The sequence below is a fragment of the Callorhinchus milii genome, unplaced genomic scaffold (assembly GCF_018977255.1).
Source record: "Callorhinchus milii isolate IMCB2004 unplaced genomic scaffold, IMCB_Cmil_1.0 Scaffold8, whole genome shotgun sequence".
Taxonomy (NCBI): domain Eukaryota; kingdom Metazoa; phylum Chordata; class Chondrichthyes; order Chimaeriformes; family Callorhinchidae; genus Callorhinchus; species Callorhinchus milii.
The window spans coordinates 8,487,969-8,513,532 of record NW_024704749.1 but is presented as its reverse complement, the minus strand read 5'-3'; the positions used below and the strand labels follow the sequence as shown (position 1 = coordinate 8,513,532).

General features: G+C 51.7%; 2 protein-coding genes across 4 annotated transcripts; both read left to right on the top strand.

Moving 5' to 3' along the window:
• The first annotated feature begins 493 nt into the window (after positions 1–493).
• tctn2 (tectonic family member 2) lies at positions 494–10,363 on the top strand. 3 transcript variants are annotated; one of them, XM_007907789.2, is made up of 18 exons: positions 494–591; positions 1,382–1,465; positions 1,838–1,914; positions 2,070–2,280; positions 2,650–2,750; positions 3,193–3,404; positions 3,868–3,991; positions 4,334–4,475; positions 4,949–5,086; positions 5,210–5,365; positions 5,631–5,714; positions 6,133–6,222; positions 6,829–6,946; positions 7,117–7,223; positions 8,179–8,335; positions 8,757–8,903; positions 9,088–9,176; positions 9,688–10,362. In XM_007907789.2, the coding sequence occupies exons 1-18, from the start codon at positions 513–515 to the stop codon at positions 9,804–9,806; spliced, it is 2,235 nt and encodes a 744-aa protein (XP_007905980.2). In that variant the 5' UTR covers positions 494–512; the 3' UTR covers positions 9,807–10,362. The 3 variants fall into 3 exon arrangements, with proteins under 3 accessions (XP_007905980.2, XP_007905977.2, XP_007905978.2); XM_007907786.2 differs by having other exon boundaries at positions 1,355–1,465; XM_007907787.2 differs by lacking the exon at positions 494–591 and adding an exon at positions 1,022–1,145 and having other exon boundaries at positions 1,355–1,465; positions 9,688–10,363.
• An 882-nt stretch (positions 10,364–11,245) lies between these two features.
• On the top strand, positions 11,246–24,970 carry LOC103188002 (V-type proton ATPase 116 kDa subunit a2). The gene is made up of 20 exons (XM_007907785.2): positions 11,246–11,389; positions 13,514–13,592; positions 14,110–14,207; positions 14,578–14,715; positions 14,827–14,921; positions 15,134–15,260; positions 15,688–15,770; positions 16,032–16,125; positions 16,696–16,908; positions 17,347–17,497; positions 17,850–17,989; positions 18,262–18,419; positions 18,567–18,657; positions 18,935–19,053; positions 19,311–19,521; positions 19,765–19,884; positions 20,334–20,456; positions 21,263–21,380; positions 22,211–22,382; positions 22,694–24,970. The coding sequence occupies exons 1-20, from the start codon at positions 11,273–11,275 to the stop codon at positions 22,788–22,790; spliced, it is 2,544 nt and encodes an 847-aa protein (XP_007905976.1). The 5' UTR covers positions 11,246–11,272; the 3' UTR covers positions 22,791–24,970.
• Positions 24,971–25,564: the final 594 nt, after the last annotated feature.

The window sequence follows — 25,564 nt, the reverse complement described above, 5'->3', positions numbered from 1 at the left end:
TATTTTGATTGATTGATTATTTGATTGATTGAGTGATTGTTGATTGACTGATTAACTGATTGATTGATTATTTGATTGATTGATTGACTGATTGACTGACTGATTGACTGACTGATTGACTGACTGATTGACTGCCTGATTGACTGATTGATTGACTGATTGATTGATTGACTGACTGATTGACTGATTGACTGATTGATTGATTGACTGATTGATTGACTGATTGACTGACTGACTGATTGATTGACTGACTGACTGATTGACTGACTGATTGACTGACTGATTGACTGACTGATTGACTGATTGATTGATTGACTGATTGATTGACTGATTGATTATTTGATTGATTGACTGATTGACTGATTGATGGGTGGCTGTGGCTGTGGCGGCGGGGGTGGGGGTGACCTCCCGTCGCCAGGTGGCGCTGTTGGCCTCACTGACACGGGCGGCTGTCTCTGGTTGCCAGGGGCGGCGCGGCCAATGGGCGCGGCGGTTGTTGCGGGGTCCGGGCCATGGCGGCGGGGAGCGGGAGGCGGGAGCTGTGGCTGCTGCTGCTGTGTCAGGCCCTGAGCGGCGCCCGGGCGGCGGCGGGTGAGTGAGAGAAGCCCGTGTGCCGCTTCCCCACAGTCTGACTGACACCTGACAGGTCATCAGGGCCGTGTGTGTGTGTGTGTGAGAGAGTGTGTGTGTGTGTACCTGTGTGTGTGTGTGAGAGTGTGTACCTGTGTTTGTGTCGGTGTGTGTGTGAGAGAGTGTGTGTGTGTACCAGTGTGTGTACCTGTCTGTGTGTGTTTGTGTCAGTGTGTGTGTGTGTGTACCTGTGTGTGACAGTGTGTGTGTACCAGTGAGTGTGTGTGTGTGTGTCAGTGTGTGTGTGTGTCAGTGTGTGAAAATGTGTGTGTGTCAGTGTCTGTGTGTGTGTGTCAGTGTGTGTGTTTGTGTCAGTGTGTGTGTGTGTGTGTGTACCAGTGAGTGTGTGTGTCAGTGTGTGAGAGTGTGTGTGTGTCAGTGTCTGTGTGTGTGTGTGTCAGTGTGTGTGTCAGTGTCACTGTGTGAGGCAGCAATAACGCAGGTGATCAGGATGTTGGTCCATTGTTGTAAATCAGTTGCGTTCAAATCCCCATATTCAGACGGTGCTGTACACGGTGAGTATTGCAGGTCAGGCTGCACACAGCACTGCTCCGGGGGTAATCAATGAAGGGGACAGGGTTGCCAGGACGGGTGGTTGAGGCGAGGACACTGGGATGTGATGCAGTGATGGGAGGACGGAGGTCGGGTGTTGGGAAGGATGCGTGAGATCACATCGACTGAACGGCCTTCTTGAGCGGAACCTCTCGTGTAATCTTCCTCTCAGTCTTCGTGCCGTCGTTCATCATTGCAGCAGGACCAGAAGTGAACGCGCTCCTGCTGGGAAGCGGGAGCTCCAGTGTGACTCTCAGCCTGGAGACTGTTACTCCCACTAACGGTAAGAGGTCATTCAGCCCAGCACTTCCCATTGGCATTCCAACAAGACTGTGTGTCTGTGTGTACGTACATGCTTCGAACATTCCCCCTTTTCCGTTGATAACCCCGCTTTAAGATCTGTTGCCGACTCCTTTCGGTTTATTAAAATAAATCTGGTCACTCAATCCATGACCGTTTGTGGGACACTGCCACTGCTGTGCTCGATTGGCTGCCGCGTTTTGCCCACAAACTACACCGGCACTCCACTTTACGGTATATTCTGTGAAGCGCTTTGAGACGTCTCAACGACATGATAAGGCGTTATATCAAATGCCAGGATTATTATCATTATAAACATTCAAACCTTGCTTTAATTGTGTTCCTCTTTATTTAGGAAGTTTGCCTCATTCTGACTGTGTGCAGAGCAATCTCACCGGCCAGTGGGAACTGACCAGTTCGTACAATGATGAGGTGAGNTTTTTTTTAATGGAAGCAAGTCGCGTTTTGTTGTGTGTTAAATGCGCTATTGTGTTTGCCTACAAAACACACAGTCGCTACACCTTACAGTAATTATTGTCGAGCGTTTATAAGTGACGGAGTGGTGTTTTCCTTACTGTGAACCCCAGGCCTTTGTCCTGAACATTCAGCTGAAGCTGAATCGATTGCTGACGTTTTGCGGCAATCTCACTCATCAGACAAACTGCTGCCCGGAGCGGCTGTGTGTGCTGGAAACTCTGCGGGTTACCGCGTGCCAGGACCTTACCGTGGTTGCAACGCTGCTCGTACAGGCGGAAATCTACGCCAACATCACCTCCGACCCCGTTCCGACGGATAACGGTGAGTGGCCCGGGCTCCTCACTGCCAGACGACTTCACAGATCGGCAACAACCCCGGGATTGGGGTGGGGTGGGGGGAGGGCGGTGACAAGACCAGAGGCTCAGTGTTGACATGAAGGGGTGGGCCACATGGCATTTTTTCAGGTCAGATGTCAGCCAAGCTCAATGGGTAACACTCTCACCTTCACCTCCTAGTTTTTGTGTGGGGGACTTTGAACGCGCGAATGAGGCTGACGTTCCAGTGCGATGCTGGGGGTGAGATGTGAGCTCTGTGCGACATTGCAGTGTTAAGGCGCCGCATCAAATGCAAGGATTAATACTCTTACTAATGACTGTTGCACAAAAACGTTTGTGTTTCTAACTTGAGCAGAAATGAAGCTGCAGGTTCTCAGACAGGAGTACCATCCCCTGGGGTTCTGCCCGTGTGACTTGCAGGCAGAGGCCTGTGATGTCCGCTGCTGCTGTGACCAGGTATTCGCCACCAAACACACAGAAACTTTACTATTGACATGTCCTCCTGCTGTGATAAAGCGCTGCATCAAACACATTTTTTTTTATTATTCTGCCGTGTGTTGTGTAGAGCAGAGCAGCCGTGTCTGAATCACTGGAAAGGGAAAGCTCCCTGAACATTGACCCTGTTACAGGGTGAGTGGAGACCCGCTGCTACACAACGGCAGAGCACAAATAACCTTTTGCCGAGTTTTGTCTCGCTGGCTCTGCGGTTTGGAGCTGGGGGAAGACTTGATCTCTTGAGGCATTTTAACAAACGACAACAAATCACATTTATGGAGCGCCTTTCACATCGGGAGGACTTGCATCAAATGCAAAGATCAAATGCGAATGCAATCAAATCAAATGTTTTGTGCCGAGCGTGGCTTGAGTTACGTAAAGACGTTCACTTGTGTGTTTCCAGGACTGCACGGCCGACGTCAAACGTCTCTTTAGCCGTCACTGCTACAAGGGAGCCTTTGGGGGGAACGTGACGCCCGCCTTTGACCAGTTGTGTTCGGCTCGGCGTGACGGTGAGGGTGGGGGCGTCTCTCCGGACTGGTTCCCCTTCCTGTGTGTGGACTCCTCGTCTGATAACTCCCCCTTCTTGGGGCTTTTCTACCATGGCCACACTAGGTAAGTGCGCCACCTCCTGGCTGGTTGTGGGACATGGTTGCGGCTCCAAAAGGTTTGGCTAAAAAACAGTCACTACACTCGACTGTAATTACACTGAAGCGCAGAGAGTCTTTTCAACACTGTGAAAATGGGAATCCTCTTTCTCTCCTCTTTCACCGCTCTATCCCACGTAAAGGCATTGTATAAATTTGCTAGCCCACAAAATACACAGTCAATCCACTTTACAGTATATTCTGTGAAACGCTTCGAGCCGTGATAAGGTGTTGCATAAAAGGATTATTATTATAAATCCAGGTGCCTCAATCACCGTCGGTATAGTTTGTGCATTTACATTAATGTACGGTTGACGGCGGCAGACATGAGGGAGACTTCACCCGCATCGCTGACGGTGACTCAGGCAGCACGGAACGCCAGGCGCCAACCCCTCCCCCTCTCACCGCTCTCGTTGAACTTCCTCCCGCAGGAGCTGGTTTTCCCCGGGGTTTTCCTTCGGCCGCTCTGACCCCGCGGCAGCCCCTCGGCCGACCAGTTACAGTCAGGACGTGCCGATCCTCACCCACCAGGGAGAGAAGCTGCTGGTTCCGCAGGTACAAGCTGCCGGGAGCTGCCCTTGGCGCTCGCGCACGGAGTCAAGGGCGACAGGCGTCACAGGAGTTGGGATAAAGGAGGAGGTTGTTTGTTTGATGGGTGCGAGTGATAAGTGGTGGCCATGCTCCCACTCCCCTCACTCCCCCGCCCCAGGTCCCACACGGAACTCAAGCGCTGGGTTTCACGCTACGCAGCAGAGCAGAGCGTGCCTGAAGGTTACCGATGTTGAAAAGCGCTTTAACTTACTTAAAACCACAGAAATGTTTGGGTGGGCTGGTATTGAGATTATTCTCTCTCTCTCCTCGGACACCGTTTTCAGCTTGTGCGTTTGCCTTTTCCAGAGGTCCCTGAATGGCCAGTGTCTGTGGGATGCACCCGTGGCGTACCTGCGGGACTTTGACGTCCACTGTGTGTCCACGCTCAGGGCCGAGGCCTGTCCGGTCGGCCCCGCCATCGGGCAGCCGCTCAGTAATGGGCAGGAGGGTGAGTGTCGCAGTCAGCCGTGTGCGTCCGACGTGAACACAGTCGCGGAGCCTCGTATTACCAGCAAATCCTTTCCTTTCCCCGTTACTCTGACATTGTGTGCAAACCGTGCACTGTTGTTCCGCCAACCCTAAGTGGCTCCCGGTTCCTCACTCCCCTTCCACTCTGTGGTTGACTAATCCTTGCAGAATTCATTGCTATCAACATCTCCATTATTGTAGCATGTGACTACCAGGATGGTAGCCCTTCAAGGCCTGTCTCAAGACCCTCCTCTTCAACCCTCCTACTCCCTGCCCTCCAGCCATCTTGATCCCAACTCCCAGCTTGGGTGTAAATTCCCAACTATCCAGCGTCTTGGGACGTCCTCCCGACGTGAAAGGAGCCGTGTAAGTGTAATTTGTTGTTGTTGTTAAAGGCGAGCTAGATTTTTTTGGGGGGGCCAGCAGTTCCTAATTTCCTCTCTCCTGGTGCAGGTGCAGTGTGGCCGGTGGTAACATACCAGACAGCAACGGACATGAGCCACTTCCTGGTGGTGAGGTCTCCAGTGATGGGCTTCAGCCCCACGGCAGAGTCCCTGTTTGCCGACGGTGGGAACCTCAGTGTCCCAGCAGGTAATGAGGGGAGGACCCTCCAGCTCCATGTTAACCCAACGTGGGCCAATCTTCACCTCGTGCCTTGATGTAACGCTTCTCCGGCACTGTGTTGACCGGCCGATTCTCTCTTCCCTGTGACAGAGGAGGCCGCAGCCTTGGAGCTGGAGCCGGAGCCAGGAGACAGAAAGTGCGAGAACGTGACCCTGGGGGTGGATTACGTTTTTTTCTGGAGCGGAGCCACGATCTCCAAAGTCACCGTCCTCGTCACCACGGCAAACCTCTCCTTCGCTTTGCCAGGTAACGGGCGAGATTCCCAACGAGCTTACACTGGACATGAGTGTGTGGAACGCTGCTCCAGATGGCGTCGGGAGAGGGTTCCGGAAGCTCGGGCACGATATATGTACACACACACCATACACGCACATGACACACACACGCACGCACTTGGATTCGCTGCTGACAAATTTACTCGCTGCTCAGATCCCCGTGTTCACATTGTGCTGACGTTGCTGTGAGTGTTTTGCTGCCGCCTCATCTTGATATTTGCTGTTTTGCTCCGAAGCCACCGTGACGCAGAGATTCAGTGGGAGGTTTGTCAACTCAGCCAGCGGACTGGTGCCCGGCGAGATGCTGTCAGGGAACCCAGGTGAGTGAGTGAGTAAATGAGCGAGAATGTGCTGTACCAGTCGCTGATCTGTATTATAATAATCCTTGCATTTGATATCTTATCACGTCGTTGAGACCGGTCTCGAAGCGCTTCACGGGATACACTATAAAGTGTAGCGACTGTGTATTTTGTGGGCAAAACGCGGCAGCCAATTGCGCACAGGAGTGTCCCCACAAACGGATATGAATTGAGCGACTAAATTAATATTATTTTATTATATAAGCACGAATCTCTGAACCGTGACGCTGAGGAGGTTTGAGTTCGATTTTTGATTCCGAAAGTGCGGCTGGGGTTATTGTGTGGCTGCATTTTTGCTGTAAACGTGAATTGAATCGCATTCTCCGCGGGAATGCGAGGGTTAAACACAACGCCTGACGCAGATCTCTCGCGGCTGCAGGTTATCAGGCGGGTAGAGCAGTGCTGGCAGGGAACGCTAAAACTAACGGCACCAGAGTGGACAAGGCCTCCATCAGGACCTGGAAACCAGGTGAGGTTCCTTCTCAAAGATTATAATTTGATTTTTAACCCTATTCAATGCTGCGGACTGTATAATCCTCTCGTCCCATTATCCGTAATAATAATAATAACAGTAATAATCTTTGCATTTGATACAGCGCCTTATCACGTCTTTGAGGCGTCTCAAAGCGTCTCACAGAATACACTGTAAAGTAAATTGTCTGTGTATTTTGTGGGCGAACTGGCACTCGGATGCAGATTGTGTTGAGTTGGGTTGTATTGTCGATAGGTTTGTTGCAAACGTGTCGGTGTGTGTATACAGAGAGAGAGAGACGCACACACACGTGACAGCTCACACTGGCTCGTGCTGGCTGTCTGCACACGTGCGCAGGAAGTTAAGTCGGCGTTGATTCTCTGGAACGTGAGCGGCGCTATATAAACGAAGATTATTGTTGTTGACCCAGAAGTGGTTCCGGTAGCCATATTTTTCACAGAACTGTTTAAAACGCAGGATCTGTGCCCCCCAAATGAAACGTTCGTTCGCTTGGTTTAGCCGTGTCAGAGCAGTGTTTAGCTCTGTTAATGGGATCACATTCAGATGAAATAACTCTTCCTCCTCTCTCTCTCTGCTTCGCAGCGGGAAATGGATTGTGTGCCTCGGCGCTCACCTCGCCCATCCTGTTCGGGCAGGACTCCATCTCGGGCTGTGTTTTGAGGCTCAACCTCGGGACCTTTTCAAACTGCAGCATTCTCTGGTACCCTCTGTCTGTGTGTCTGTGTGTGTGTACTGGAAGACTGTATGGGGGGGGGGGGTTTGAGAGGTGAAAGGTTCTGTTGCTGGGGGCAGTGAGCACTCCGTGTGGAGTAGCGTTGATTGATGCTCGCTCTCTCTCTCTCTGTCTCTCTCTCTCTCAATTTCTTCCAGGAACCTGGTTTTCGAGAATCTTCTGTCTCTCACACCAGCCACTCACATTGCACGACGCGGAAATTCAAACTACTCCGACCTGTCCGAGTGGGTGGAGCTGTTCAGAGGTTCGTACTTTCCTCCGCACTCCCCACTGGGGCACTGCAAGGTTGCTTCCCCCTTTCCCCTGCCCCCTCTCTCCCCCCCCCCCCCCCGGTGACATCACCAAATCTCCCCTCTGCCTTCGGACAACATCTTTCAATCGATCTCTTCGCTCAGGCAGGTGTTTATCCCCACCTTTGTCAAGTTGAGATTCTTTTGTTGTGTTTTTCCTCTTCGAACACTTTTCTGATTTTTTTTTTTCTCTCTCTCTCCAAACTTGACGGAGAACCCCACATACAGCGCTTTATAATAATAATAATAATCCTTGCATTTGATATAGCGCTTTTCACGTCGGAAGGACGTCCCAAAGCGCTTCACAGAACACACTGTAAAGTGAATTGACTGTATATTTGTGGACGAACGCGGCAGCCAATTGCGCACAGCAATGTCCCACAAACAGTCGTAGATTGAAAATGACCAATTTATTATTGCTTTTTGTTTTGGAGATTATTAGGCTCTGTGGAGTAAAGAAACTTGCCCAAGGTTTCGCCCTCTGCCTGGAATTGAACTCAGGTCTCTCACTTGCAAAGCGAGTGCTCTAACCACTGAGCTACAGGACTCCACAATCACGTCTCAAAGCACTTCACAGAATATAGTGTAAAGTGTATTTTGTGGGCAAAACGTGTACCTCACCTTTACACACACATGGACCGGTATCTGGAATATGGGGTGCACGCTCTCTCCCTCGCTCTCTCCCTGGAGGGATGCACGCAGCTCACCTCATTCTGGAGAGTATTCGGTCAGGTTGGCGAGAGCCAAGTCTTGGGGCGCCCCAGAGAATGTTGCGGGGTAACTGCATAACTTGCCATTGAAAGCACTGCCTGGCAAGGTTTCCCGCCGCTTATCCAGCGAGATCCCCTGCTCCCTGGTGTCTGTGAATGTGGTCTCAGGAATGATTGTGGTTGTGGTTGGTGCCTGCAGTGCTCCCCCTGCAGACAGCAGAGAAAGGCGGTTTGAACAAAACTTACACGGGATTCTGCACCAACATTCCCGCCATCCTGAACATCCGCTTCATCACCGCAGTGACCGGCGCAGTGCAGGGAGTGCCACAGTGGGAGATCCTGGGAGCCGAGGTCAGGTGAGCAGCACAGTAGGGGCAGGGTGGGAGTGGTAAGGGGGTGTGTCCATGTTTGTTTGTCTGTGTCTGTGTGTACGTGGAGGGTGTTTGTGTCTGTGTGTATGTGGGGGAGTGCGTGTTTGTGTGTGTGTGTGGGAGTGTGCGTGTTTGTATCTGTGTATGTGGTGGTAGTGTGCGTGTTTGTATCTGTTTGGGGGGAGTGTTTGTGTGTGTGTGTATGTGGGGGTAGTGTGCGTGTTTGTATCTATTTGGGGGGAGTGTGCGTGTGTGTGCATGTGGGGGGAGTGTGTTTGTATCTGTGTATGTGGGGGGAGTGCGCGTGTGTGTGTAAGTGGGGGGAGTGTGCGTGTTTGTGTCTGTGGGTGTGGGCTTTCGGTTTTGGTGGCTTTTGGTTACACTGCACGCAACATGTGAATTTCAGCTTCTCTGTGGAGACATGGTACTTGAACTGCGGAGGAGGGAACGCAGCGCGCTGTGACATGAACTCCTTGTTCGTCCAGTCCTTCGCCGTTGGCACCTCGGTGCAGTTTATCCAGGTCCCGGCCCAGCCTAAACCGCCTCTCTCCAGGTAACGTCAGCCCACAGCCATGTCCTGCCGATAAATCGGTCTGTTCCGTTTCGAGCGATTGCTCCGAAGCCTGACGGGTACGATATAAATACAAGCTACTGCTGCTGCTGTTGTTATTGTTGTTATCACCCTGCAAACGTGACGGAGACTCAGTGGAATCTGGGTTTTGTTTTTGGCCTCGCAGATTCCAGATGAATTACACAGAGTACGACTGTAAGAGGAATGATGTTTGCTGGCCCGAGCTGGCTTACCCGTTACTGAGGCGCGACACAGGTAAAGTCAGCACACGCTCGCAGCGCATCCCTGGCTCTCGCCCCTGATTTCTTGCATGTGTAGAGTGAAGGGGGTGGGAGGGGAAGTTATTAACGGGAGGAACAGTCTTTATACGCTGAATTGTCTCCTGTTTTACTCTAAATGACCGCACGCACACGCTCGCAGTTTTTTGTTATGTGGAATCCCTGCATTTGACACCGCACTTTATCACGTTGTCGGGACACCTTGAAGAGCTTCACGCTGTTTTACCTCAAAATGTAGAAACTGGCTATTTCATAGGCAAATGCGGCAGCCAATTTGCGCAGTGATGTCCCAGAAACAGCCGCAAAGTGAATGAGTTATTTTTATCTGGGGGATCGAGGGCCAGGATATGGGAGAGAGAAACTCCCTTCTTTCTCTTTCTGAATAGTTCCATGGGATCTTTGCATTGTCTCTCTGATCTGATCCTTGTGGTTTGAAGCCTTTGTAACGCTCGCGGTAACTTGGCGTTGTGTTTCCGTGCCCCCGGCAGGTGAATGGTACGCAGAGTCCTTGGCTCAGGGATTACTCCTCGTGTTCCTGACCATAGTGGCCGCCGTGCTGGGCAGCCCCTGGAGCAAACTCCGCCAGGTGTGGCACAACCTCTCCTGAGATCAGGCTTCTTTTCGCCGGAATGACGTCTTACCGACATTTTCCAGAACGTTCTGTTTACAACCGGAGCCCGCACGGGTTGCATTTGTGGCTGTGTTTGGGAAGTTTTGAATTAGTTTTTTTTCCCCAAAACTTTATAAAGTGGTGATATATGTGTTAATAGTATTAATCCTTGCATTTGATCGCGTCCTTGAGATGCCTCAAAGCATTTCACAGAACATACTGTAAAGTGAATCGACAGCATATTTTGTGGGCGAAACATAATATGGAGTGTACATTTTTTTTTCACCTGAATGAACGACCGAGCGCTCTTGTGTGTTGTTTTTTTTTAAAAAAATGACGTGTACAGAAAATATTTTTTAAGACCTATTTATACAAACGGCCAAAGAGTATTGTGTGTGTGTGTGTGTGTGTGTGTAAAAAAAAATAAAAAAAATTGAGAGACGTGTGAATAAAACCTCGTGTTTTGCGCCTCTCATTATCGTGGTGGTGCGCTCTGCACCAACGCGAGCGACTCGGCGACGGGTTGAATAATAACAACAACAGCAATAACAACCCTTTAATAGTAGTCATCCTTGTTATTTGGTACAACGGCGGCCGACCTCTCGCGCGTTGCGACGCCGCAAAGCGCAGCGACGCCGGGAGTTCGGGAGGGAGTGCGTTCGTGCGTTCGTTCGTTGGTTCGCTCGGGCGGGCGATGAGAATGTGGAACTCGCTGCCGGCAGCCGCGGCTGAAGCAGCAGCAACAACAACAGCAGCAACAACAACAACAACAACAGCAGCAACAACAACAACAGCAGCAACAACAACAACAGCAACAACAACAGCAGCAACAACAACAACAGCAGCAACAACAACAACAACAACAACAACAACAGCAGCAACAACAACAACAGCAACAACAACAGCAGCAACAACAACAACAGCAACAACAACAAACAAAAAAGACATCAAAGGAAACCAGAGAGACAGACGAGGGGCAAAATATAACATATATATACATATATATAATATATAACTAAGATACACGTATTATATACCATCTTCGACGCATAGAGTAGAACGAATGGGACAACAGAATGACTGTAAAACCGCTAACCCGCGGAGTGAACGGAATGAACGATCTGAAGCGCCAGTGGGAGGGAACGGGTCCGCGTTCGCTGCGACGGCGACGGCGGAGAGAGAGAGACCTGTGGACAAAAAAAAAACCGCCATTGGCGACCGGAGGGCAGTGAGGCGCTCAGTCAGGTCCCTCCTCCTCTCCCTTCCCCGGAACTTTCGTCCCCGTCCCCCCCGTCCCCCCCCCGGACAAACGTTCCGCCTGCGCCCGGAAGTCCCCCTGACGGCCGCTTGAGCGCTGACTGAAGGTTCCGGAAGCGCCCCCTCAGGTGGCGGTGAGGGGGGGACGGACGGAGACACAGGACCGACCCCGACCGGGGAGGGAGGTAGGGAGGGAGGAGGAGGAGATGGGCTCCATGTTCCGCAGTGAGGAGCTGTGTCTGGCGCAGCTCTTCCTGCAGTCGGCCTCGGCCTACGACTGCGTGAGCGAACTGGGCGAGAGCGGCCTGGTGGAGTTCAGGGATGTGAGTGCGGCCTCGGCCTCGCCTGGGCTACCCTCCCCCCCCCCCCCCCCCCACACACACACCACACCCCCCCCCCCCCCCCAGGGCCTCTCCCTCTCTCCTCTCTCTCTCTCTGCCGCCTCCTCCCTCACCCCCGTGGCCCGGCCTTGGGGATTCCGGCTCCGATGCCTCGTCGTCCCTTTTAATTCCCTCCCCAGACCCCCCCCCCCCCCACTCCCTCTCCCCACCTTAAGTCTCTTGCCCCCACCCCCACCCCACCACCCCCCCAATCTCTCCGCCTCTCCCCACACCCCCACCCGCCTCCTTCCCCATCTCCAGGTAGCGCCGGACGCCCACCCCCTCTCCGGTCGCGCTTGCGGTCGCCGTCCGCCGTTGTCGGGCGCTCTGGGACGCTAACCCTGTGCGGGGGGTGGGGGAGCGCTGTGTAAATGCAAGTTGTCGTCGCCGTCGTTTTTAAGACCACTTTGACCGCGCGCTGTCGGGCCGCCGGGTCTCCTTGGGTTCGGACGCCTCGCTCGCTCGCTGTGCGGACCAGGAATAAACGGTGTCTGTATCGCAGAGCGAACTATCTTTCGCGCGTCTGGGAGGTCATTTTACAGACTGGTTCAGTGCACAGGCGGCGCTCATTTTGCTGGGCACAGGAGCCGGGCTTTTCTGGGTTGGCACCGACTGCAGTTGAACGGCGTTATCCACGTCGCACAAAGCAAGAGTTTCCGAACCTCTTCGGTAACCGTCAGTAAATCGGTCACGTGAATGTGCCTCTAAATGTGATTGTGACACAGTGGACGGCGGCTGTTGGGCGAGTGAGATATGACAGGAAGCTCTGTGTTTAGACGTTGTGCAGCTCGGTTTCCTGCAAGAGCCCTTTCGAGCCAAGTTAAACAGTCAAACTGCCAAGTTACACGTAGAGTGTTGCTGATTGCAGGCAGATAGCAACGAATGAATGAGTGTTGAGTCAGTGCCAGCGCTCAGCATGGGTGTGACTGAGGGTGGTACGATAATGGCTCTTTGAACCTTCTGCGAAGTTCAGAAAGATGAAGGTCTGGAGGATTGGTAGCTGGCGATGTTTGCTTAGAGCTTCCGGTCTCTCCCTCGTCTTCACTTTGGCGTCCCTCAACCCCAAAACACGGGAAGTGGCTGATAGGTTAGGTCAGGGGGCAACCGCAGCACATTGCATGTACGCAACCAGAGTGTGAGCTGGTTTAATGGTAGAGTATTTTGCCTCCAGTTAGTAAAGACAACTTGTGGTGGAGCTGCTCTGTGTTGGTTTGTAGTTGGCTGCGAAAAGCAGGATATTCCCAGAGCGGTGAAGGTTGGGGGATGGTCAAGGCCCTGCTTTGATGTGCGACTGAGATGAAAGGGAAGGTTTTGCTCAGAGTGGGGCTGGCGAGGCAGTGACTTGGCTGCTGTAAGTTGAATTTCCATGACTGCTCAGTGCAGTAAAGACACATCTCTTGTTCATTCGTGTGGAAGGTGGGGCAGTGAGAGGCATCCTTCATAGGGACATAGGAAGAGGAGATGGTCATTCAGCTCCTCGAGCTTATTCCACCATTTGCTTAGATCATGGTTGATCTGTACCTCAATACCAACTACCCGCCTTTGCCCCATATCCCTCAAGGTTTTAGAACTCCCACCATTGCAACACTGAGCGGTTTGATGAACAAGTCCCCAGCATCCTGACCCCACACTACCCTTCCCTCCCGGTAACACATTTCAGCCTGCAGCATGCGTGAGCAAGGAATACTCCTGGTGTCCGCCCTTTCTAAACCCGCACTTTACGCTCCTGCGACTGTGCCCTCTTGTCCTGCTGCCTGGGTGGATCTAAAATCGTTCTTCAAACCGAAAATAAATCCTTACTTTCCCAATAAAATGTAATTACCTGAAGACTCAGCTCTTATCCTTGCTGCAGTACCTTATCACGTCATTGAGACGTCTCAAAGCACCTCATAGAATGTATTACAAAGTGGATTGAATTTGTGATTTGTGGGCGAAACACGGCAGCCAATTGCGCAGGGTAATATGGCTCTGGGTTTTTCTGCGAGGGCGGGTCACTGCCGGGGTGGAGCTGTGATTCCTCTCCGTCCACATGGTTGATTCTGTTTCCCCGTCTGTTTTCCTCCTCAGCTGAACCCCACCGTGAGCACCTTTCAGCGCAAGTTTGTGAGCGAGACGCGGAGGTGTGAAGAGATGGAGAAGACTCTGGGTAAGGGAACGAGCACTGCGCTGCCCGGGAGAGCAAGCGGGGTGTGGGGGTGTGGGGAGGGGGGGAAATGGGTGCAAGAGAGCAGGTGGAGCGAGCGGGCGTTTCCTCTCTGCAGGGGGATCAATATAAATAGACGGAGGAAGAAGCCATTTAGCCACCTGATCTGCTCCCCCAGTTTGTTCCCAACAAAGTTACAGTACTCTCAACAGGAATTCACTTTGTTCGATTTCTTATCGAACCTTTGCTTCCTCCGCAGCCCTTACTGCCCACCGCCCTTTAAACCTCACCAATCCATTCCTCAGCTGCAGCCAGTGACTTCCACAGTCCTTCTGGCAGGTGCTGTTTGTAACCCTCTGTCGCTCGGCGGGACCTTTCCTGCCTGATCTCTAAATAAGAATAATGATCCTCGTGATCGGCGCAGTGCCTGTAGCATTGAGCGACTCGGAGCCACTTCGCGGGGGAGGTCGCTGTCCGTCGCGCTCTGCTCACGGCTGACGCTTTGCTTTGTGTGTTGCAGATTATTTATTACACGAAATAAAGCGAGCGGACATCGCTCTGTCTGACACCGAGGTCAACCCAGTGGCTCCTCTTCCCAAACACGTGCTGAAAATCCAGGTGACAGGCTCTGCTTGGGGCTTCAAACCCCGGGGTGGGGGGGGGGGGGGAAATAGGTGCTTTTTTCTCTTGATCAGCTGGGTGGGTATCTGACATATACAGAAACCCATCCCTGTGCTTTAGAGTCTTCCACACCAAACTGATAGAGAATTCCATGCTCGGGTCCAGGACCCCCGATTGTCCATGTCTTTCCGATGTGAAAGGCGCTATTACAAGTGTAATTTGTTGTCGTTGCTGCCCGGCAAGCTTTCCCGCTGGCAGACGTTCGGAGATGAGGCATGTGACGGTGAACGCTCGCTGTGAGTTTGAGGAGGGTTTCGTGGCTCTGGTGGGAGACGCGGCTGGAAGCTTTTTTGTTCTCTGACCCTAGGAGCAGCTGCAGCAGCTGGAGGTCGAGCTGCGGGAGGTGACGAAGAACAAGGAGACACTGAAGAGGAACCTGCTGGAGCTGACAGAGTACAACCACATGCTGCGGGTCACAACCTCCTTCGTCAGGCGGGCTCTGGACGTGAGTGTGCGAGAGATTCCGGGCTGGGCTGTTGAGTGTGTGTGAGAACAGGGTTAGACACTCTCGTTGCTCTTAGATTTGACGGCCTGTTTAACACTGATTTCCCTGTAGCTGGAGCCCCAGGCACAGTATGAAGAGTTCCCCTCGTTGGATAAAGAGCCACTGATGGATTATACCAACATGCAGAGACTGGGAGCTAAATTAGGGTAGGTCTCACCTGTGTAGGATTTTCCAGTCAGTTACCAAGTGGTGGCTCTGTTCCGATTTTTTCCCCCCTTCTCCCTCCCCTTGCCCCAATCATAGAGTCCCAAGTCCCGCCTCTTTGACAGTTTGGGTGAAAGCCTCTGTGTAAGTATAACTAGTATTTGCTGGTGTTGTGAGTGTGGCCTCCCAGTGACCGAGTGCTGTTCTGCGGCAGGTTTATCGCAGGGGTGATCCATCCCTGGAAGGTGGGACCCTTCGAGCGGATGATGTGGCGAGTGTGTAAGGGCTACACCATCTTGACCTGCCAGGAGCTAGAAATGGGCCTGGAGGACCCCGACACCGTGAGTTCAGACGCTCCACCCTCTCCGCCCCCTCCTATCTGTTCCTTCCCTCAGCCCCTCCGCTGTGCCCCACCCCTCCTCCACTACTCCCCCTGCTCTCCGCCCCTCCTCCCTACCCCGCTGCCTACGCACCTGAAGGCTTTCCTCTTCGACCCTTACCTACGCTCACCTCCCCTCTCTCCCCGACTCAGTGTAAAATTCCCCCACTGTTAAGCGCTCTGTGACCCTACCCTGTGTGAAGGCCACTATGGAAATGGAGTAATGAGTACCTATTTCACAGAAATTTTACAGCGCCAAAGCAAATCTCTCTGTGTGTCTCTGTTTGTCTGTCTCTCTTTGTCTGTGTGTCTCTGTTTCTCTCTCTATCTCAGTCTCTTTTTCGTTGACATCTCCCTAAAGCGCTCGCTCTGGTCGGTTTGTGTTGTAGGGGGAGAATGTGAAGTGGGTGGTGTTCCTCGTGTCTTATTGGGGCGAGCAGATTGGGCAGAAGGTGAAGAAGATTTGTGACTGGTAAGGAAGGAAGTCAGCTTTGTTTGACAGTAATTGTCTGATAAATAATAATAATGATCCTTGCATTTGATGTAGCGCTTTTCACGTCTTCTAGACGTCTCAAAGCGCTTCACAGAATATGCTGTAAAGTGAATTGAATGTATATTTGTGGGCGATATTTGTGATAAACATGTTTGTGTGTGTGAGTGTGCGAGCGTGTGTGCGAGCCACGTGTGAATATTGTTACCAAACACAATTCTGACTGAGGACGGTTGTTTGCAGTTACCACTGTCACGTGTACCCTTACCCGAGCACCATCCAGGAGAGGAAGGAGATTGTCACAGGCCTTAACACCCGCATACAAGATCTGCACACGGTATGCAACTCCCCGAGCCAGAGGTTGGGACGTGTGTGTGTGTGTATGTGTGTGTGTGCGTGCGAGATCAAAGCAGAAGCAATTCAGTCAGAGTCTTGTGATTTCAGTTACAGAACTGCCCGAGGAGATTAAGTAATTTGATTTAAAAACTATCCCCTGTTGTCAGTCAGTTTCCTTAAATCATAACCGCACGTCCAGCTGGCGTTTAGCCAAGGTTATTAGCGGGTCTCCTAGCGACATGAGCACCACTGCTCTTTGGGAGAGAGGGATGGGTGGGGGGATCACAAGACCATGAAATAGCACAATTGTTCCGTCACTTGGATCTCTATTAATGCTGCGCTGATTGAGTGCTTACTGTAAGCTTTATAAATGCAAGTTGTTGTAAATAAACAAATTTGAGATTGATGGATATATATCTATATCGCAACATATTATCACGTCACTTCAAAGCACTTGGCGAAGATTCAGTTAATTCAGGAGTCTCGTACAGAGCTTTCATTGAGATAATAGCTGTGTGAAATGCAGACATTGTTGTTAAGTTAATCGCCCTTCCCGTATGGTATTAAACAGGTGCTACAGAGGACAAGTGAGTACCTGCAGCAGGTGCTGTCTAAGGCCTCGGAGTCCATTTCCACCTGGCTGATCCAGGTTCGCAAGATGAAAGCCATTTACCACATCCTCAACATGTGCAGCTTCGATGTCACCAACAAGTGTCTGATTGCGGAGGTGTGGTGTCCTGTAGCTGACCTGCCACAAGTGCGCCAGGCGCTGGAGGAGGGCTCTGTGAGTGTGTGTTAGTGATCGGGGCATGCACGCAACGTGTGTACACACACATACCCAACACGTGTAAGCACACACACATTTATATATGCACAAATATGCGTATTGGTATATTGGTATAAGCATATCATACATACATAGCACATTTGCACATTCAACATGTGGGTGCACCATGTACACAGACACACTCTTAACAAGACGCGCACACACACACATACATACTCACCGCAAGCCTGCGCACGCTCAGTCCAGTTTCTGCCAGACTCCGCTGTCCTGGCTGTGTTTGTGTGTGTTGTATGTGTGTGTCCTCACTGACAGTGTGTGTGTGTCCTCACTGACTGTGTGTGTGTGTGTGTGTGTCCTCACTGACTGTGTGTTGTGTCCTCACTGACTGTGTGTGTTTGTATGTGTGTCCTCACTGACTGTGTGTGTGTGTCGCAGAGGAAGAGTGGGGCCACAGTGCCCTCGTTTGTGAATCGGATCCCCAGCACGGACACGCCCCCCAGCCTCATCCGCACCAACAAGTTCACCTCCGGCTTCCAGAACATCGTGGACGCCTATGGGATCAGCTGTTATCGGGAAGTCAACCCAGGTGAGGCCATCAGCCCCTCTCCCCCCGCACACACGCGCACTGCATGACTCCCTCTCACTGAGGCCCAGGAGCGTAGAAAACCAGGTCCAAGAGGTGTTACACAATGACAGGGAATCCCGGAAATGCTGTGTAGAAATCCAATTCCAGTGGATATTTTCCCCCACCCACAAAATACAGTCACTCCACTTTACAGTACATTCGGTGAAGTGCTTTGGGATGTCTCAACGACGTGATAAGGCGCTATATTGCAAGGATTATTATATTCTCTCGTCTCCCCCCACTGCAATTGTGTGGGGTGAGTTCTGGCTCTCTCTGTGGGCCCTGCTCACTGAGTTCTTCTCTCCTCCTCCAGCCCCTTACACCATCATCACCTTTCCCTTCCTCTTCGCCGTGATGTTCGGGGACTTTGGACATGGCCTGGTCATGTCTCTCTTTGCTCTCTGGATGGTCCTGTTCGAGGCCAACCCCAAACTCAAGAACACCAGGAACGAGGTGGGTAGAGACCTTCACGTACATACACGCACACACACAACACACACTGAGACGCATGCCTCCCCCATCCCCCCACCACACACAGCCAGCACCCTCCGCGCACACAATATCTGTGTGCAAGTGACTGTGCAAATCTAGTGTACATGCGTGTGTGTGTGTGTGTGCATGCGAAGGGGAGTGATGGTGTGTGTACGCAGTGAGGTGGGTCACTATTGTGTTTGATACACTGGACCCTGACCCACCACCTCTCCTCTTGTCTCCCCCGCTGACAGATCTGGAACATGTTCTTTGACGGCCGCTACATCATCTTGCTGATGGGCCTGTTCTCCCTGTACACCGGCCTCATCTACAACGACTGTTTCTCCAAATCCTTCAACATATTCGGGTCCGGGTGGAGCGTCAAAGCCATGTTTGACAGTAAGGTTTGGACGTACGTATCAAAACAAATAGTGCAGTTTGCTGCCCTACCGGTGATTGTCAGTATGTGGTAGAGGCTGGCATGCTGTGGGCAGCGGGCGTAGTAGAGGGTCTCACTGCTGCGGGCAGCAGGTGGCTGACACTATCTTTCTGACCTCAGGATGGAGGAGTTGAAGAGGAATCAGTACATGACGTTGGACCCGAACGTCACAGGGGTTTTTACTGGCCCGTACCCGTTTGGCATTGATCCGGTACATCCGTCTGTCTGTGTGTGTGTGTGTGTTCGCGTCACCGTGTGCACACCTAGTGTAGATGTCGTGTGCTTGAGAGGTGCCTCCTTCAAGGCCCTCCACTTCAACCGCGCCTTCGGTCACCCTCCCTGTCCTCCACCCCTCCTGATCCCAACCCCCTGCTCGGTTCCAAATCGCTGACTGTCCAGCGCTCTGGGGCGTCCTCCCAACGTGAAAGGCGTTGTGTAAATGCAATTTGTTGTGGATGACGTCGGTTACTCTGGTTTTTGCTGCGCAGATTTGGAATCTGGCCAACAACAAGCTGAGCTTCCTGAATTCCTTTAAGATGAAGATGTCCGTCACCCTGGGGATCGTCCACATGACCTTCGGGATCTGTCTCGGGATCTTCAACCACATGTAAGTTCACCCCCCCCCACCCCCAACCTCCAGCTTGGTGATGAGGTGGAGCTGGGGGAGGGGGAAGTGGGTGGAGCCATGGGATGAGTAGGTGGAGCCATGGGTGGGACTTTGGGAATTCTTCAGGCCACTCCTCCATAAACAGCCCCCTGAGGGGTTGGGGGCTGGGGTTGGGGGCTGGGGGGGGTTGGGGGCTGGAGGCTGCTGGGCTGGGCTGGGGTTTGGCTGTGATCAGACCGCTATGTGTTATGTTACAGGCACTTTAACAAGATGTACAACATCGCGTTAGTTCTGATCCCCGAGCTGCTGTTCCTGATCTGCCTGTTCGGCTACCTCGTCTTCATGATCATTTACAAGTGGCTGGCCTACTCCCCTCTCAACTCCCGCTCCGCCCCCAGCATCCTCATCCACTTCATCAACATGTTCCTCATGCAGGGCACGGGCAGCGTGGATCTGTACGATGGGGAGGTGGGTGCCTCCCGCTCGCTCGCTCGCTCAGCACAAACCCTTTCGACCAGGGACCGACTCAAAACCCTCCACTCCCCTCGCCGCAGCCACAAAGCCCGGTCTGTTTCAGTCTGTCTTTTCCCCCCTCCAGATCAGGCGCACACCCAGCGATGGTGTTGAGCCCCGATTGCGTATGGGGATGGTGTGGGTTAATGGCATGTGGGGACATTGTGATGCAATGGCATGTTGTTGCTCTGTCCACAGCACACGCTGGAGGTGTTCCTGGTGGTGGTGGCGGTCCTGTCGGTACCCGTGCTGCTCGTTGGCAGGCCGGCCTACCTGTACTGGATACACCACGGCGGTCAGAGCATCACCTCTTATAGGGTGAGTCCGCGGGGAGTGGAGGGTGTGTGATACAGCGCGGAGATCTGGCTCCACACTCCCAGCCGCCTGCCTCAGAGCATCTCAGCTCTGCTCCATGAGGGGTGTCTTGGGTTATAACAAAGTGCTGGCCGCAGGCAAGGAGGTTAGAGCATACACGAGCATGCCAGCGTGACCAGGAGGTTTTACCGTGAGGCTGTCGGCAAGCGGGGTGTGGGTGGGGGGAGGAGAGAGTGAGTTGGGGGGGAGGGCACATTTGCACAGCACCTCGGAATGAGGATGTCCCAGGGCCCTTAATGTGATCGATAGAATTAATTCATGTGATGGATGTGGGTAAAAGGCGGCAAAACTGAATGATTTTATTAGTGATTTGTGCTTCTGGGAATGTAAGCGGGAACCTCCAGCCAGGATGGTTTGGGAATGAAAGAGCCGTAATCCTGTGTTGCTTTTAGAAAGGTTACACGTTAGTGCGCCGAGGGAGCGAGGAGGAGATGTCGCTGCTGAGAGCCCACGAAATGGAGGAGGGAGGTGCCCTCACCAACCACACTGCGCACACAGAGGAGACAGAACAGGAGGTAAGTTTGGGGGTGGCACTGCATTGTTGCAGGTCTGTCTGCCCTTTGGGGTCCTGTGTGTCCATGCGGACTTGAGAGATCCTGTGGACGCTATAGATACTGTGACACTGTGACCCCAGTGTCCCGTTCAACAATTCACCACCACCTCGCCCGCCCCCCCGCAGATTAATCAATCATTCATCAGGGTTACGGGGCAAAGGCAAAGGGTAATTGGACTTAAGGTACAGATCAGCTATGTTCTAATAGAATGGTGGAACAGGCTCCAGGGGCTGAATGTCCTACTCTTGTTCCTGTTCATCCCGTGGCTGTCTGTGGGTCCTCGCTGGTGTGCGAGCATAGCGGGCGTGTTACACAGTCACTCCACTTGACAGTAACGGGCTGTGAAGGGCACGAGATGTTTTGATGTGACGAGCGAGAGCTGTGTGAAAAACAATGCAATTCTCCCCTCCTTGCTGCCCTCCAGTGGTCGGCTCAGAGCAAACACCACCCCCCCCCCCACCACCCGCCCCATGCAGCCTTCCAGATTATTAAATCATAGAATTATACAGCACAGAAGGAGCCATTCGACCCATTGTGTCTGTGCGTGCTCTTCAGAAAAGAGCTATCCAAATCAATTTCACTGCCCCGCTCTCTCCCCGTAGCCCTGCAAACTTGTCCTCCCCAAATAATTGTCTTATTAACAATCTCGTAATGCCATTTCCGCGCCTTTTACTCCCCGTCTCCCCTAACGCCTCGCCCCCGATGCCAGGACGGAATGAAGTGTAACATCCGAATCCTGCTGTGACCTTTTGCCGTTTCCCTTCCAGTTTAATGTGGGGGACATGTTCATGCACCAGGCTATCCACACCATAGAATACTGCCTGGGCTGTGTGTCCAACACCGCCTCCTACCTGCGGCTCTGGGCTCTCAGTCTGGCTCACGCACGTAAGTGTTCCTCTCACCCACCGACTCTGTTTTGCTGAGTGACCCAAAAACAACCACCACAACAACCAATTTTACACAAGGCAAAATACTGCAGATGTTGGAAAATCTGAAATGAAAACAGGGGGTCGCTGGGACCACTCAGCAGGTCAGGCAGCATCTATGGAGAGAGGAAAGTGAGTTCTGACGAAAGGTCATCGACCTGAAACGCTAAATCACTTTTCTCTCTCGCCATAGATGCTGCCTGACCTGCTGAGTGGTCCCAACGACTTCTGTTTTTATAATAATAATCGTTGCATTTGTAACTCAGTAGTTGGAGCACTCACCTGGCAAGCGAGAGACCTGGGTTCGATTCCCGGCAGGTTGAAACCTTGGGCAAGTTTCCTTAATCCACACACCTGATAATAATCGCTCAAGAAAAAAAATAATATCTTGGTCACTCAATCCACGACCGTTTGTGGGACGCTGCTGTGCGCAATTGGCTGCCCACAAAATATACAGTCAATTCACTTTACAGTAAATTCTGTGAAGCGCTTTGAGACGTCTAGAAGACGTGATAACCGCTATATCAAATGCAAGGATTATTATTATTATTTGATACGGCGCCTTGTCACATCTTCGAGATGCCTCAAAACGCTTCGCAGAATATACTGTAAATTGACTGTGTATTTTGTGGACGAAACGCGGCAGCCAATTGTTCATAATAACAAGTTACATTTATACAGCGCATTTCACGTCGGGAGAACGTCCCGAGCCGCTGGTCTGAATGGACTCAAGCCTGAATGGCTGCCCTGCCCTACAGTGGCTGATGTTTGCTGTCTTGTGTGTGGCAGAGCTGTCCGAGGTGCTGTGGGGGATGGTGATGCACGTGGGCCTGCGGATGGACAGTGACTTCGGCAGCTTGCTGCTCTTCCCGGTGTTCGGGTTCTTTGCAGTGCTGACGGTGGCCATCCTGCTGGTGATGGAGGGGCTCTCGACATTCCTGCACGCTCTCCGGCTCCACTGGTAAACACTCACTCACTGTTGGGTCCTCCCTTGATCCCGCAGCCTGTTAGAATGGGTTCATAGAAAACATGGGGCAGAAACCAAACGTGGCGTTATCAGAGGCCTTGTGCTTCAGTTCAGACGTTAAGCCGCAGCTCGGTCTGTGCCTTGTGTGCCTTGTTCAGATGGATGTTAAAGATCCTGTGGCACTGTCGGGTAAAGCACAGGATACAGGGAGCTTGTGCGGTGAGGATATAGTTGCCGTAGGGACTATTTTCTGTTAAACAACTAGACCTGACCCTATTCTCTTTATCCTTGTGCTCCACAAACAGGGTGGAATTCCAGAATAAATTCTACACAGGCACCGGTTACAAATTCGCCCCCTTCAGCTTTGAGGTGATCGCTCGTAGCTTCAATGACTTGGCTTAGGAGAGACGCCTGGCACAGCCCAGCCTGGAACAGCCCAGCTTGGCACAGCTCAGCTCCGCGGGCATCCGCAGCACGATCATGTGACATTCCCCACTTCTCAGCCTCCTGTGGTTTGAGACCAGACGCTCGCAATGAATGCCTTACAAAACACCCAAACGGTTCCCTCTCCTCCGCCCCTTCCCCAGCCCACCAGCCAGCCACTAACAGCTGATCATTACAGTTGGAACCTCAGGTACTTAAAAAGGATAATAAGGTGTGTATTAAAGAATAATGTAGAAGTTTTCACTGTGAAAAAAAAGTATACTGTAGCCTTATTGATGGATACGGAGCGAGTCTTTGTTTGTGTATGTGTGTGTGTGTCTTGGTGGGGGGGGATTGCACTATGCATATCTTCTAACAGACAGAACCTCCACCCCACCCAACACCCACCCCGGTGTCATTCCCCATTCGATTCAATGCTGGATTTGAAAGAAAGGTTCTGTTAGTTATTTTCCGTTTTCTGCAGGATCTGGGGCCGCTGCGGTGCTGGTTTTAAAGGTGGGGGGGGGCGTTGCGGGCAGACTAGTCTGGGTCACACTACCGTTGCTGCCTGGCCTTTGAGGGACAGAGTTAGCATGTGGTTCCGGGGATTCAGAGCCCTATGCGACCCACCTCGGTAGTGGAGACGTCTGGCTGAAATAGGACGGCAGATACTGACCCTTTAAACTGAGGTTTGTTAAGGGAATATGCGAATGGAATGTGCGCTGGAAACTTTTAAAAACCCCAGAATCTTCAAATTCCCAAATATCCTCGTGTTTTGCATACAAACTCTGAGATCTTCAAGTTGTTGGCTAAATCCCAGATCAGCCATGATCTAATTAAATGGCGGAACAGGCTCAAAGGGCTGAACGTCCTCCTCCTGTTCCTCTGTCCAATAATTTTATGTTTCCCACTTTCTGGGTGGGAGAGACCCGGTGACTGGGAGTGGCTGATATTCTGGGGTACAGCATCGTTTAAGCCCAAACCCTGGGAAAATGTTTGAATAGTGGGGCAGGAGTGAGATCAAACCTATGGGCAACCAGCTACAAACACTCCCATGTTTCCATTTGCAGTCTTTTATCTCTGAGGTTGTATCCCGTTTCTTTTCAGATCCTTTTGCTTTATTTCCCAAATGAACAGCTCATTCAAACTTCTCGGAGGAGAGGTGGCAGGGACGACGACTGGGAAGAGAGTGTGTGAGTGACCATAACTGGTGTCACTGTTTGCCACACTGATCAGCCAGTTTAGTGAGCCACTAAGCACTGAGTTTAGTAAGCCACTCCTCTCTCCACTTCCCGTACAACATTAATGTTAACAGTGTTAACCTTATAATTACTCTGCATTTCAATATTGCAAACAACTCACACTACATTGTCATTGCCAACTGATATTGAGCATCCAAGCTGTGTAGAATTTCTGTTTTAAGCGGTGGGGGAGAGGGGGGGGGGGGAGATAATATTTTGGTAAAATACAATATAATTGAATTTCCAACGAGTGTAAATGTTATTGTGTGATTGATCCTGGCGACTGAATACCGAGGGGGTTTGGAATGCGTGAATTGGCTTTTCTTACCCATCGTTATTATTATTATTAATATTATTATGTGTTTTGGATTTTGTTAATTGTTTCAATCCGCAGGATGAAATTGGAGAACATTGATCAGGCTGACAGATTGAAAAAAGATAATTTATTAAATAAGGACTTTCTAAAGATCCTGGGTTTATGCTTGCTTCCAGCATCCGTCTCAAATCACTTTTATTCCGCAAATAAATAGTAATTTGGGTTCCTCATTGGGTTTTTTTTTAAAAAAAGCAACCGACACTGGCAGCTCAGTATCCTCCCCAGCAAATTCCAGCTAAGATAGCTGTACTCGGAAGAAAAAAAATACAAAGTATTTCTCGACTGCCCATTGTGATATTGGAGAACTATTTTGCCCTCAGCCCCCATCAATTCCGGCACAAGTTCTCCACCGCTCTTTACGTCTGCAAGATTACATGTCACGCGTTTCAGAGAGAAAAAAAAAAAAAAAAAAAATCCTGATGGTTGGTTGATTCATGTAAAATGACAAAATAATGCTTTTGTTTCAAAACTTCAGCAGCGTCATCCGCCCGGATGGGGTTTTTAGTTTTCGTACTGCAAATAAAAGATTTATAGATTCAGGACCCTGCCTCCTGTCATTTTACTGAATTCCGTCTCTCTTCCGCACGGACGTCCCGCAGGGTGACTGCGACCGGGCGACCGATTTTTTTTTTTTTTTACGCGCAACGTGGAGGGCGGTGAGCGCCCGCTCGCTCCCCTGTGCTGCGCCGATGACGGGTTGGGGTCTTTTAATACCGGGCGATGGGTTTAACGTCTCATCTGAAGGCCGGCACCTCCGACAGTGCAGCGCCCTATCTCTCCACCCCCCACCCCCACCCCCACATGCATGTACACACATACACACACACACACACACACACATGTTGCTCTGCTCTGGAGCCTGGACCTCATGTGGGTTGGAGCACCTGTGCCAACCCACGTGATCCACTCGGGAGGTTATTCGCACTCGCGTATTGATATACCGTGTTCCATCACCGGGGGGGGGGGGGCAAGTGCGGGATCCGTCCGCGCCAGAGAAACGAGTGCGAAGCCTTTTTGTTCGCTTAATGCGGGAGTCCGAGCCCCGACACCCGCCCGCAAACAAAAAGAGAGGCGGAGAGGCAGCCCCGAGGCTGGACGTGACCGTCCTCTCCCTCCCGCGAACGGTAAAGGTGGGT

Bases quoted from the DNA above. Each gene is read 5' to 3' on its own strand.
- tctn2 (XM_007907786.2), top strand. From the start codon at position 513: ATGGCGGCGGGGAGCGGGAGGCGGGAGCTGTGGCTGCTGCTGCTGTGT. The intron at 3,992-4,333 runs GTACAAGCTGCC...TGCCTTTTCCAG, and splicing joins AGAAGCTGCTGGTTCCGCAG to AGGTCCCTGAATGGCCAGTG. The intron at 7,224-8,178 runs GTTCGTACTTTC...TGGTGCCTGCAG, and splicing joins GTGGGTGGAGCTGTTCAGAG to TGCTCCCCCTGCAGACAGCA.
- LOC103188002 (XM_007907785.2), top strand. From the start codon at position 11,273: ATGGGCTCCATGTTCCGCAGTGAGGAGCTGTGTCTGGCGCAGCTCTTC. The intron at 15,261-15,687 runs GTGAGTTCAGAC...TTTGTGTTGTAG, and splicing joins GCCTGGAGGACCCCGACACC to GGGGAGAATGTGAAGTGGGT. The intron at 19,522-19,764 runs GTGGGTGCCTCC...CTCTGTCCACAG, and splicing joins TGGATCTGTACGATGGGGAG to CACACGCTGGAGGTGTTCCT.